Consider the following 13,685-nt stretch of genomic DNA (forward strand, 5'->3'; position numbering starts at 1 on the left):
TTTTCGGACCACCTTTATGGAACGCCAAATTAACATATATTCAAATATTTGTACCTATCTTCAAATAATTGTACCTATCTTCAATTCAATTGTACCTTTGTACTTTTCCTGCATGACTAGAGTTGACGCGGTGCAAACCTATTTCGACTGGTCTGTCACTTAACACGCAGACGACATTCAGGAAAAGCAAGTGGAACAACTGGAAATAATAAGTCAGCCAGGTACAGGCTAATTTGTTCTCTCTCCCAATATATTCCATTTAATGCATTGGCTTTGTTGTTGGTTAAGTCAACAGTGATCAATTAACTAGCCCCCCCCCCCTTTTTATAAGTAAACAGTAGTGTGGGGGGGGGTCTTTCGAAATATACCATCTAAACATGTCACGTGATTTTTAACAGGTAGCTACAGGACACCGGTACCAGGAAGAATAAACATGTGAAATGTCGCCATTTTGTACTCGGCAGGTTTGTTGTAATTCGTATCAGATATTGACTTTACACTTGTTTGTAGATCTATATTCAAGATTGACATTTATGTCAGTGATTAGACTCTTACTATTGTTTTTCTTTAAAATATTGTATAAAACACTGTCAATCAAATATTGCTGTAAAATTATTCCACAAAAATCACATGATATTTTATATAGGTCACCTGAAACAGTGGGTGATCTGTTGTTATCTAGTTTTTGTCCGTCGTCGTGAGTCAACCATACATGTAGATACATTTGTGTACGAGGTTAAATAGCCCCATGGTAAAACGTATTTTGAGGGCAAGAGGCCAATGAGATTGCCCAAATGTCTACTGGTGTGGGAACAATTCTCGCCATGGACCATTTCTTGCCAGAGCTTTGTTACGTCATTTTATTTAAACAGAAAATTATATACAAAAAATGACGTACCAATGCACTGGCATGAAATTATCCTTGGCGAGAATTTGTTGCACGCCAGTTTGAATTTAATGTGTGCAAATCATAAACAAATAATCGATAATTAAGTAAGTACATGAGTATATAACCTTGGTAGACCGTAGCTGCCGGAACCTTTAAAAGTTCATATACTACAGTGGTGTCGGAACCAAATTGAAAGTTGGGGGGGGGGGAGGTTAGACTAATCCTCAGATATCTTTTTGACGGGGGGGGGGGTTACCTATGGAACCAAAAAAAAAAATCTTACCTACCAAATTTTTTTTCCCCAAATCTTAAAATTCCTAGCCCGTAGGGAGGGGGGGGGGGCTAGTATACCTATGGCTCCAACATAGGTCTCAATATTTTCTTTCCTGCGAGAAAAAGTGGGGGGGGGGGCTGAACCCTCTATGATGCAATGTGCCTAATAGTTAGGTCTAACTTTGCAAAAAAAGTGGGGGGCTAAGCCCCCCCCCCCCCCGGTTCCTACGCCTATGTACACTACTATAGATAATGTGTGAATCAGCCCCCTTTCTTTCCACTCTTTCCACCAAAGATGATCACCATAACTTCTCTCTAAAGATTCATACCTTCAGTACTTTTTAATGAATTGACATAGTCTTCTTGATTAGATTTACTATATGCAAGAAAAACAATTTATGAAACAATGCCAAATGTTCATCATATTCTTATGTTCATAATTTATTTTTGATAAAACAATGTAAATCAAAGCAGAGCATCCCCCTCCTTCTGAATCCTGTTATTATAAACAGAAAACGCTTCAGATATAGATACCAGATAAAACCACTTTTCCAACTTCTCCTCTTCAACCACCTCATTCTGGGTTATCTTAAAAATGGTTGAATTACCATTAATGATTGATCAGATGGTTACAATATACTTGGGTGACCATTAGGGCCCAGTAGGCGTATTGTAAATGTTCTGAAAAATTGAAACAAATTTAACTACAAGTAGGTTACATGTAATATAAAATATAAAAACTTTTTCAGAGAAAAAAAATATTAAAAAACCATTATATTTATGCATACTAAGTTTGTTGGGCTTTTTTTTTAGAATATATGACAAAAGTGCCATGACCATGGACCCTGAGTACAGCCTTCAGGATGTGTTACGGTGTCTCTGTGAGACCCCGGGCCCCCCTATGTACTGTGTCATTTGTAACAAATATCTGTGTAAAGCCTGTGAGAAGGACCATATCTCTGATCAATCCAAAGAACACAAAGTGCTGCCATTTAAAAAGAGGAGATATACTCCAAAGTGTCAAAAACATCCCTCAAAAATATGTGAACATTACTGTGAGCAATGTGGCATTCCTATTTGTGCAGCATGTCTTTTCTCTGAAGAACACAATGACCATCAGTTTATTGAAATATTTAAAGTTATGGACAACAAGAAAGAAATCATTCAAAAAAATTTACAGGAACTAGAAAAAACCATTTATCTTAAATATCAAGAGATTGCATCCATTATAACAGACCAGAAATCTGCTCTGAAGGAAAACTCCCAGAAATTAACAACAGAAATCGACAAACATGGAGAAGACTTGCACAGAGAAATAAACACCATTATCAGAAACATGAAATCTAACGTGGAGGAAATGGACACCAAACACCTGGCTGTCTTAGACAAACAGGAAGATGAAATGAAACACACCATTTCTGAAATCACACAGACCATTGCTGAACTGAAGATGTTACTGGACTCCAATGATGTCAGCCGTGTCTCTGCCTACAAATCCAGGAATGATGAATTCAGAAGATTGCCTCCTAAACTCACAGTGTCCTTACCAAGTTTTACCCCTCAGAAGATCAACAAAGAACAGCTTTATCAACAGTTTGGTTCTCTGTCCGCGTCATCTATCAAAACAGAAGAACATGGCTACACCATGGAATCTCCCGGTGCTGAGTCCTCTCCCCCGGACAGACCGCTCATTGATGTACCACGGATCATCACACAAATAAACACCGGGTACCCGTCTATAGGATTCTTTAATCCATTACGCAGTGTGTCCTGTCTGAGTGATGATAAGATGTGGACGTGTGGTTATAAAGACAAAATCATGATACTGTACAACCTCAGTGGGGAACTAGTGAAGTCAGTCAAAACCAAGTCAGGGCACCATCCATACGACATAGCAGTGACAAGGAGTGGGGATCTAGTTTATACTGATTACCATGATAGAACTGTGAACATAGTGAAGAATACACAGATACAGACAGTGATCAGACTACGGGGGTGGAGACCTTGGGGTGTCTGTAGTACCTCCTCTGGTGACCTCCTGGTTGTCATGAACAGTGATGATAATAAACAAACAAAAGTTGTGTGTTACTCTGGCTCCACAGAGAAACAAAGTATTCAGTACGACGACAAAGGACAACCTCTCTATTCATCTGGTGGAATATTTAAAATTAAATACATTTGTGAGAACAGGAACCTAGATATCTGTGTGTCAGACTTGGAAGCCCGTGCAGTAGTGGTGGTCAATCAGGCCGGGAAACTCCGCTTTACCTACCCTGGTCCTCCCTCTACTACCGAGGAACCATTCAATCCACACGGCATCACAACAGACAGCCAGGGTCGGATCCTGACAGCAGACTATAACAACCACCGTATCCACATCCTGGATCAGGACGGACAGTTCCTCCGCTACATTGACAACTGTCATTTACAGTTTCCATTGGGTTTATGTGTGGACACCAGAGACAACCTCTTTGTGACTGATACAACAGGTAAAGTGAAGAAAATACAATATGTCTAGAACATTACACAGCAGTGTAACATTGTTTATATGTATTACATGTTGACAAACTGACTGTGTGGATATATAAAACATGTATTAGCATAAAGGTAATTAATTATATTATATTACAGATTCATGCATATAAAATATACGTCCATTTAGTTCATGTCAACAATATCATTGTTTTGTTTATCATGTTTATACATCATAATAACAAACTGTTTTAGTGTAGTGATTGTATTGTCAATGAATTAAATGTTTATACATTTAATGTCTAAACAAACTGTGTACATTATAAGAATACAATCAGAGAAACCTTGTTTGGTATTTGTCAAAGAAATCAAAACATTTTAATGTTGATAAAATGACACTAAAAGTGGAATTAAATATCTTTGAAAATTTTTTTTTTTAGCTCTCCTTTATATTAAGTTATGAGTTAATTTCAATTTTGTTTCATTTTAAAGAATAGAAATTATATTAATCATTCATTTTCTTTTTTCAATTGAAAGCTGAAAAAATGAAGGTACCACATTTGTTGAACATTAGAATGGTGTTTGTTCCATTAATATTTCTGTCACTGAAGATTGAGTAACTTTTGTTTCTTGCACACTATAGTAAAAAAACCCTGCAGTTGTACATTGTATACTTTAAATAATGTGTTATTATGTCTAATAAATGATTTGTAAACAACTTTGTTAATTGGCTTAGGTTAGTTTCTTTGACCCCATAATTTTAAATATTACGGTATTGAAATGGACTTCCAGATTCAAACTGATGGAGTAAAATGTTTGAATGTTTGCATGATCTGGTAAAAATTTTAAAAACTGCAACATTTAAAAATTCTCCATAGAAAGTGAAACAAATGAATGTTGTTTAATTGTTGCATCGGAGATGTACAATGCCCCATTTTCTTTATTAATGATTACGTCCCTTCGAGGAAGTGTGCCATCTACTTACATGTGTAGGTTGTGTGTAGATGATATGTTGTCATCAAACCCTGTATACAGGCTGAACGTTGTTATAGCATTTCCAGTTCAAAAGGTCAATTGGTCAGTAGATTATGTCAATAAGAGTCTTGTCCAATCGATGTCTTTTGAGCATTGGTTGACAGTTTACTATAGTTTTTCTTTGGAGGGGGGGGGGGTATGAACATAGTGAACATGTATTTTTTTAGGTCACATTAGTAACTCGGATATTCATCCGACTCTCGCCCCCCTCCCCTTCTCCTTTTTTACGAATCGATGATTGAGTTAATAGACCCCAAAATGAAGCTAAAATAAAATGCACACATGAGACTACATGAAAGCTTCATCCAATGGCAATAGTGACCGACAAGACTCGTGGGTTTATTTTCCTGAAACTTTTTGGTTGAATGATTTGTTACAACAAAAAATTCTAATGAAAAATAGTCATCGCGTCAAGCATTTGTTGAATTACGTTGTTTTATTTTTTAATATCAAACAATTAAAAGCATGATATATTCGGCTTCTTACGCATCAATAAGTGCACTTCTTTATGTTTGTATCAAAATTTTACTCTTACAGATTACAGTTTATAATAGCTGGATATCCTAGAACAAACAATCGATTGATTACAATTTATTGGTTTATAATAAGCCATGATTGTGCTCTCGTCTTTACTTGTATTTTGTTTGGATAATAAGCCGTGAATTGAATATAAGACAGTTTTGAAAATACCCCCCCCCCCCAATTTCTTACCAAAACTTAAAATAAGCCACTGCTTATTTTCAAAGTTTCGGAGTATGTTAGCGGCTGAACTGTTTAATAAGACGCTATTTAAAGGATATTTTGAAAAAAAATACAAAGTTGACAACGTAAATCTGATGAAAATGTTAGTTTTATGCACGTAGCATTGCTTCGAAGTTAAAGGGGGCAGCCATACCCCCCAAAATCTTCAAGTGCAAAAAAAAAAAAATATCCGGGGGTAGTGGGGGGGGGGGGGGTTGTTATTTACAGTTGAAAAATTTATTACAGGGATTTATATAATGCTTTTTTATGTATGATTTCATACAGTTACAGAAAAGTAGAGGGACAATTTTGTACAGTATTTTGTGATTTGCAAAAAAAATGTGCCCTACCCTCTCGCCTTGCTACCTGCCTTTTATTTACTTTTCAGTTTTATGGGCTTTAATTTACCCACCTTCTTTGCCCATCTTCTTAGTGTTAATGCTGCAACGATGCTTAACAACGATTCAGTATTAGATATTATTTTCATCATTGAAGACATTTGGACATAATTTAGCACATATTAGTTACATGCAATAAACTATAAACTCATTAGTTAAGGGGGGAGGGGATGATACTGTGTTTTGAAATATCGTCCCTTTTTGATATTTGTACGGATTTTCACAGAAGACGTAAACAAGTATTTAAATTATTTAATCATGTTCATATAAACAATATATACATGTAGTAAAGTGTGTGTGATATATTGGAGTTATCGCTCTTTGACCAGTTCTTCGTGATTTCAAAGTTGTCTTAAATAATTTATTCGTTAATCACAATAATTAAACCAATCCAACAAATTTGATTTCTACACTACATTAAGTTGAATTTTCTCGCATTTTTCATTTCCGAAAGATTCCAATTTTGCATCTGAAATTTGGTATCTGGTCAAATTCAATATTGACAATAATATTCAACAATTTCCGGAATGATCATATTTGTGTCGATCTTTAAGATGACAAATGAGCTTTGCATTTCAAAAATGATTTAGTTTTTTAGACCTTCAAATTATGCATGTACTGGAGAAAAAGATGGGCATCATGACAAAACGGAACTATTTTCATAGGCGTCGGAACCGGGGGGGGGGGGGGGGCTAGCGAGCCCCCCTCCCACTTTTTTTTTTGCAAAGTTAGACCTAACCATTAGGTACATAGCATCATAGAGGGGCCAGCCCCCAACTTTTTTTTTTACCTTAAAAAGATTGAAATATTAATAGTAATTATCTGAAGATGCTTTCATAGTAATTTCACATATTGTAGCATTGTAGTTTTATTTCTACTATATATTTTTATTTTAAACTTTCAACTCTCTTGGGGCCCCATTATTAGTTGTGGGTCACGATTTCAACACTGAGGATGATTGCATATACTTAGTTTCACAAATTGTAGCATAGGGGTGCTTAAGAAGCAACATTTTGAGGAGTAAATCAGAATAACCAATACATCTGCCAATAGCTCGTACCTGCTCAGCAAGTCTATACATGTATTCAAACTTTTCCAGCAAATCAGATACCACGCAATTCTGTCACCAAGGAAACATGTCAACTTCTTCGTAACTGCATTTACACAATGAAAACAAAACAATGAAAAATATGTACCGAAACTCATCCATATCAATTTAGCTACTTGTAGGATGTACAGTTCACTGTAAGGTAAACTTGTTTTAATCTTCCAAAGTCCAACCAGAGAAATTCATCATGTAAATAATATTTCTCAGATTTTGCACCTTGGGAATCTTTTGGAGGACAGAGAAGCTGTAACACACAGAGGACACATACACATAATTAAATATATCTTATATTGTCATTCACACAGTCCGAGAATCCTATAATATTGTACACAACACATGGCAAGCATTCATTCAGAAATCAGACTCTGTGATTATGTCCCTCCCACCACAACACGATTCATCTCGGTAACACCTCTTGCCCTCAATCGTAGATATTGTACTTTAATTTCTTATTTGGTCTAATGTAAAAATTAAGCCCCCCCCCCCCCCCCCCGCTGGTTTATTTGGAATTTGCCCGAGGCCTCCGGTCGAGGCGTTTAACTTCCTGACTACTGCCCTGTTTTGGGAAGGACTCTCTTTTCTCTTTCCATCATCTTTTTCTGAAAACACAACAAATGAAAAACAGATCAATAACTCGGTCACACATAATATCCACTCAATCATGGATTTAAACTGAATAACATTTAAGAAGAGCTGAGAAGTGGAGTCATGATTCTATATAGCCACTGTACTTGTTGATGGGTTGTTGACGGGTGGTCTTACTTGGATCCAAAGATGAGGTCGGCGTCCGGGGCGCCCTTAGGGTGCTGGCACCTCACCCTCCTCTCACGGTTGGTGTTTACCGGCATCATACGATTCAAGGACGCTTTCATCTGTCAGAAAAGAACTCCAAAAAATTTGATTGGAAATAATTAAAATCATGGAATATTAATTAAATTATTTATTTGATAAAAAGGGGAACTGACATGACTTATGAGAGCTCATTCTTTGAAACCTATATGTAGCACTATTGTTTTACTAATTAAGTTTTTGGGGATTACTCTTTCTTCACTATGCTTAATTTCAATCACCACAATGCTAAAATTCAGTATTGTTCTTTTTTTGGTATTACCGGTATCAAATTGCCAAATGGAAAATTCCTCATCGCCATGTTTCCCAAGAGTATGATTAAAAACTTCAATCTGTTGCAATTAATTTTTTCCTCCAATGTATGGGTAGCCCCTATGCTGGGGCGATCATGACACAAGATTGAATCAAGTTTTCAAATTGAAACGATAATTACAAACCCCCAAACTGCAGAGGTTACTATACTGTAAGAATTTTAATGGATTCCCCCGGATATTTGTCAATATTTTTTTATAACATTAAATGGAACGCTTTACGACCTTAGAGAGAAAGGTTTTAAATAATATACACTACAATCTTCTTTTTTCAATATTTGTACCATGAAGCTTAATTACTTGTCACATTTTTAAAAACCTGATTTGAGTATGCTGAATACAAAACATCGTGATGATTATGCTGATGATCGGTGTAATGGTGTAACATGACATCCATAAAGACTATTGTATATATAGTCACTTGCAGATCAACAAATATTTAGAGTAAAAAAATATTTTTGTGCAAGTGAAATATTTTAGGAATGAGATTATTATGAGATGCATGTATACGAGATCAAATACGGTCGGGGATGACCAAAAACAATAAAGTCAAAAGGAATTTGTGATAGATTTGATCACATCCGACTGTATTTGATCAACTCATTATATTAAAAGAATGATTCCTTATTACTTATATTTATATTATTTTCACCAATTGTTCAATCAAATATTCGATTATTGACGTCTTTAAGTTATCTTTTTTTTGTGTAAATATGTAAACCCCGCTTGCGCACCTAGCACGTCATTTGTGTAAATATGTAAACCCTGCACGCGCCCCTGGCACGTCATTTGCGTTAATATTGGACTATACGTTACGTTTATATATATATATATATATATATATATATATATATATATATATATATATATATATATATATATATATATTCAGCACAAACATTGCAGTAACTCTCAAATTGACATATACCTGCCCATAGTGAATTATATATATATATATATATATATATATATATATATATATATATATATAAAGCACAGGGAAATTCAATTTGTTGGAGCTACCCCTCCGCCCGACCGAGGCTTGAACTCACGACCTCTGGAACCCATTCTCCTAGCAGTGAGCGGCCACCGCGCTACCCACTCGGCCATCTAGGAAAGACTAAAATCTTGCTTTCGATGACGAACGGATCCTAGCGCGCTGGCCGGGCACTACACAGTTGCTTGAGATACAGGTGGAATACAGTTAAACGACAATTTGAGAGGATCAGAACGATACACATTGCATAGATACACACGTATATAATAAGCACAAACATTGCAATAAGTCTCAAATTGACATATACCTGCCCATAGTGAATGATATAGATATCAGAGGCGGACCCAGCAATTTGGAAAAGGGGGGGGGGATTCCATTTGTTGAAAATCAATATGTGCAAAATTCATCATTTGTCAATAAACAAGGACTTTTTGAACGTTTTCAGTGCGTATACAACTGTATTTGATAAAAAAAAAAATAACTCAGACTAATTGCGACAAACTATTATAGAAATGGATATTTTGGGTATTTTTTTATGTCGTTGATGTTTTCAAATTCTGAACTATTTATCAATTTTTATTTCTATAGATTGCCTTCTTCAATAAAGGTTTAAATGATAGGATATGACAAAAAAATGGGGATAATTTATCTTCTGAAAAGATGGTACGTGTTTAATTCAATGGTAAAAGCAATTGTCGTCCCAGGGAACTTGATGTGACCTCTGTAATGAGTGCGCTAACATCATCCGGCACTAGTACAGATGCGATCATATTTAGAAAAGTTTTTAAAAGTTGTGCATTTTCATAATGGTTAACCCCTTACACGGTATTTTTGTAACAGAATTTCCGACTCATGGAAACAAAACAATACGAAATTCTTTAAATAAGCAATTTTAAAAGCATTTATTTGAGATAATTACAGAATATCTATTATAAATGGGAAAAATTGCCTTTAAATAGGCATTAAACGTTTTCAAAAAATTTCATATGTCCCAGAGAAAGGGGGGGTTCCGACCCCCGGAACCCCCCCCCCCCTCTGGATCCGCCAATGGATATATATATATATAAAGCACAGGGAAATTCATTTTGTTGATGCTCCACCGCCGTCCCGACCGGAGCTATATATATATATAAAATCTATATAAATTTTATCCAAATACTCATTAAATATACGAGTATTCAGACAAAGAATCTAAATGTCTGTCTCAGTTGCAACAGGGCCTATATACATGATATAAAAATTGATAGAGCTTAGAATTACAAACTTTTATTTGTTTTGATTATTCATTGATTTAGTTAAAATAACTGCATGCTCTTTATGCACATTTTTAATGAGACATTCTAAAGCTATCTTGCTCATTCTCTCATGAATTGGTGCAATACTAATATTTATGAATCTGAAGAGAATTTTGATTTGAATATCACATTACTTCAAATAATTTAAAGGGAAACACAACAATGTTATCACTCTCGGAATATTCTGCCGTCAAACAATTTGTAGAGTGTATTTAAAGACAAATAAGCTTTCTCTTTTAGACCACGATATGGCCCGTGTATTGAATGACATTTAAAATGACGTTCCACCTTACGAATTCCTGAGGGTAATCCGCTTCCCTTAACAGGTAAACCCAAACCCACTCTGACAATAACAATGCCTAAATCCTGTAAATCAGACTTAATCTACCATTCCTTCAATTAAGTTATATCAGGAGGATTTGTGAAATGAAACTGTTCGATATTTCGCAAGTGACGAGGGTCATTGCTCGGGAGGGATCTTGGAGACGGAGGGTTAACCCAAGGCAAATCTTGGCCTGGTGACACCTGGAATAGGTAAGCCAGCTAACGGTTTACAACTTCACTGTCAGTGGGTACTGTACTCTGCTGTAAAATGGTGTGTACTCTCTCTCTCTCTCTCTCTCTCTCTCTCTCCTTAATATTCTCTCTCTCTCTCTCTCTCTCTCTCTCTGATTCTTACTCTCTGTATCTTTTTCTTTCTTTCTATCTTTCTGATTGTATCTGCTTTATCAAGATATTCTCTCTCTCTCTCTCTCTCTCTCTCTCTCTCTCTCTCTCTCTCTCTCTCTCTGTGCCTATTTTGTATTTCTTTTTTTATCGTGAATAATTTATGAATGATTGTATGTGTTAGTATCCATGCAGTGACGTCGGAAGCAAATTGAAAGGGGGGGGGGGGGGGGCTAGACTTATCAGAAATTCTTGACAAGCAAAAAAAAAATAATAATAAAATATAAAATATCTTTGCGAAAAATCGGGGGGGGGGGGGGTATTGTAATTCGGTTCTTAACGCAACTGATGTTTTAATTTACATTTTCTTAAAATCTCTCTCTCTCTTTCTCTCTCTCTCTCTTAAATCCTTTCAGTTAGTCCATCTCTCTCTTTCCCTCTCTCCTCTTAACTTTCAGTTGTTTCCGGCATGTCTTTACGATTTCTGGTTTAAAAGGCAACAAAAGTTTTCATCTATAATTGTCTTTTTTCTCTTTGTTTTCTCACATGATTGTTTCGGGCTTATTTAAACACAAATTCAACAAAAGTAGAAACAAAGTCTATACCACCACACGTTTATGATATTCTTCACTACTAAACTAGTTTCAACAACAATGTTTGACGTATGATTATAATGTATTTAATTTAAGTGTAAATCTATATATTTACATTCTTCAGTGTCTTTGCCTGTGATAACACTACGTATCGATTTTGTACTATATAACTCATATTTTAGCCAAAGTGAGGCGCCAGCAGGGTTTGCTTATTTATATTTAAATATTTAATCGTACGATGGTTTAAAATTATATAAATATAAGTAATTAGGAATCACTCTTTAAATATTATAAGGTGATAATTTCGGTCGGGGCGTAATCAAATCTATCATAAAGCCCTTCGGGCTTTATTGGATTTGATCACACCCCGACCAAAATTATAACCTCATAATACTCAAAGAATGATTCCTTATTCCTTATATCAATACATGGCTTTGTTTTGGAGTATAGGATACCAAAGGTAGCGATTCATCTAGAAGCAATATGGCCTCGAGAAAATCCAGAAAGAAAAGCATAGTTACAAGCGTCAGTGTTAAAGAAAATGAAAACTCATTCCAAAACTGTTTAGAGCACACAGGAAATAAACTATTCTTTTTCTGCCGCCCATGTGCGATTCCAATATGTCACAAATGCGCAAGCGAAACACACTTGAGTCACGATGCAGAAAACGTTTTAGAAAATTTTCAATCCATGCGGGACCTCGTGACCTCTGACACATCACGCATGGAGTCTCTCATTCAACCAGAGTATAAAAAGATAGAGACTCAGATTCAGACGAACGTTTTAAAGTTGACCAGTGGTTACGAAAATGTCAAAAAACAAATCGTCACAAACGGCGAGATTTGGCACAAGGCAGTGGAGAGCGCCGTGACGAAATGTTTGGAGAGAGTGGAAACGATGGAAAAGGAAGACTTTTCCAATCTCCGGGAGCAGCGAAAACTCATATCTAGTCTGATAGCGGAAATTCAATCGCTGATTGACTACAATAAAAAAATATTGAACGAAAACGATATTTCTGAAATCAATAAATTCAAAGCAAAGAGTGAGGAATTTTCAAGGATTCCCACAATAACAAGTATCATTGCACCAGTGTTCAAGAACAGTGATGTAGAAAAGGAACAACTTCCCGAACGATTCGGTGCTCTTAAAGCATCCGTTCTGAAGAAGTCTCGAGATTTCGTCATCAATGTGACGTCAGCAGAGCCCCCTTCAAAAAGGGACACACTACTAGACAAACCAGTTGTTCTACGCAAAGTGGAGACAAAGTTCGAGAAGTGCTGGAGTGTACAGTGCATTCAAGACCAGAACGTGTGGATAAGTGGAGATGTGGAAACTGTAGCTAAGGTTGATGTTCATGGCAATATGATTGAAAAAGTGTCCACTCGATCAAAGCAAGCTCCGTTCGATCTGTCTATTACTTCCAAGGGAGAACTACTTTACACTGATTACGGAGACAGAAGTGTTAACATAATGAAAAAGGGGAAATTCGAACCCTTTCTGAAACTTCAGGGATGGAATCCACTTGGGTTATGTGCGACAGATTCTGGAGAAGTTTTACTGTGTATGGACAATCGGAACGACTCGTCAAAACAAAAATCTCAACAGGTGAAGGTCGTTCGTTATGTTCACAGTTCACCCACGCAAGAGATTCAGTATGACGACGGAGGGTGTCCACTCTACGTTTCCGGCGATTTTGATGTTTACATCACCGTGAACAGTAATCAGGATGTGTGTGTATCAGACCGTAACGCCAAAGCCGTCGTGTCAACCACCCAATCAGGTCGGTTCCGTTGGCGTTACTTTGGAAATGTCCCCACGCGCAAATGTCCGTATTTCGATCCACGAAGCATTTTAACTGACAGAAGTTGCAGAATCCTGGTATCGGACGCCGATAGCAACTTGGTTCATCTCCTTGACGACAGAGGTCACTTGTTGTGTTTGATTGGTCGAGGATTTCTGGAGAAACCAGTGGGTATTAGTTTGGACTCCGAGGGAAACTTGTATGTTGTCGAATACCATACAGCGAAGTTGAAAGTCATTAAATACATCAAATAGAAT

General features: G+C 36.4%; 2 protein-coding genes across 4 annotated transcripts in view; both read left to right on the top strand.

Annotated features, from left to right (window-relative positions):
• Positions 1 to 4,346, top strand: part of LOC128158386 (tripartite motif-containing 13-like) — a 127,647-nt gene extending 123,301 nt beyond the window's left edge. Inside the window, exons 3-4 of one of the 2 annotated variants that reach the window (XM_052821177.1) lie at positions 399 to 464; positions 1,976 to 4,346. In XM_052821177.1, coding sequence (XP_052677137.1) covers positions 1,995 to 3,680 — 1,686 coding nt within the window. In that variant the 5' untranslated portion in view covers positions 399 to 464; positions 1,976 to 1,994 and the 3' untranslated portion in view covers positions 3,681 to 4,346. The remainder of the gene's footprint in view (positions 1 to 398; positions 465 to 1,975) is intronic. The other variant, XR_008239974.1, reaches the window with a different exon arrangement.
• Positions 4,347 to 10,374: 6,028 nt separating this feature from the next.
• Positions 10,375 to 13,685, top strand: LOC128159443 (uncharacterized). 2 transcript variants are annotated; one of them, XM_052822539.1, is made up of 2 exons: positions 10,375 to 10,963; positions 12,078 to 13,685. In XM_052822539.1, the coding sequence occupies exons 1-2, from the start codon at positions 10,961 to 10,963 to the stop codon at positions 13,680 to 13,682; spliced, it is 1,608 nt and encodes a 535-aa protein (XP_052678499.1). In that variant the 5' UTR covers positions 10,375 to 10,960; the 3' UTR covers positions 13,683 to 13,685. The 2 variants fall into 2 exon arrangements, with proteins under 2 accessions (XP_052678499.1, XP_052678500.1); XM_052822540.1 differs by having other exon boundaries at positions 10,379 to 10,902.

This window comes from Crassostrea angulata, chromosome 8 (assembly GCF_025612915.1).
Source record: "Crassostrea angulata isolate pt1a10 chromosome 8, ASM2561291v2, whole genome shotgun sequence".
Lineage (NCBI taxonomy): Eukaryota > Metazoa > Mollusca > Bivalvia > Ostreida > Ostreidae > Magallana > Magallana angulata.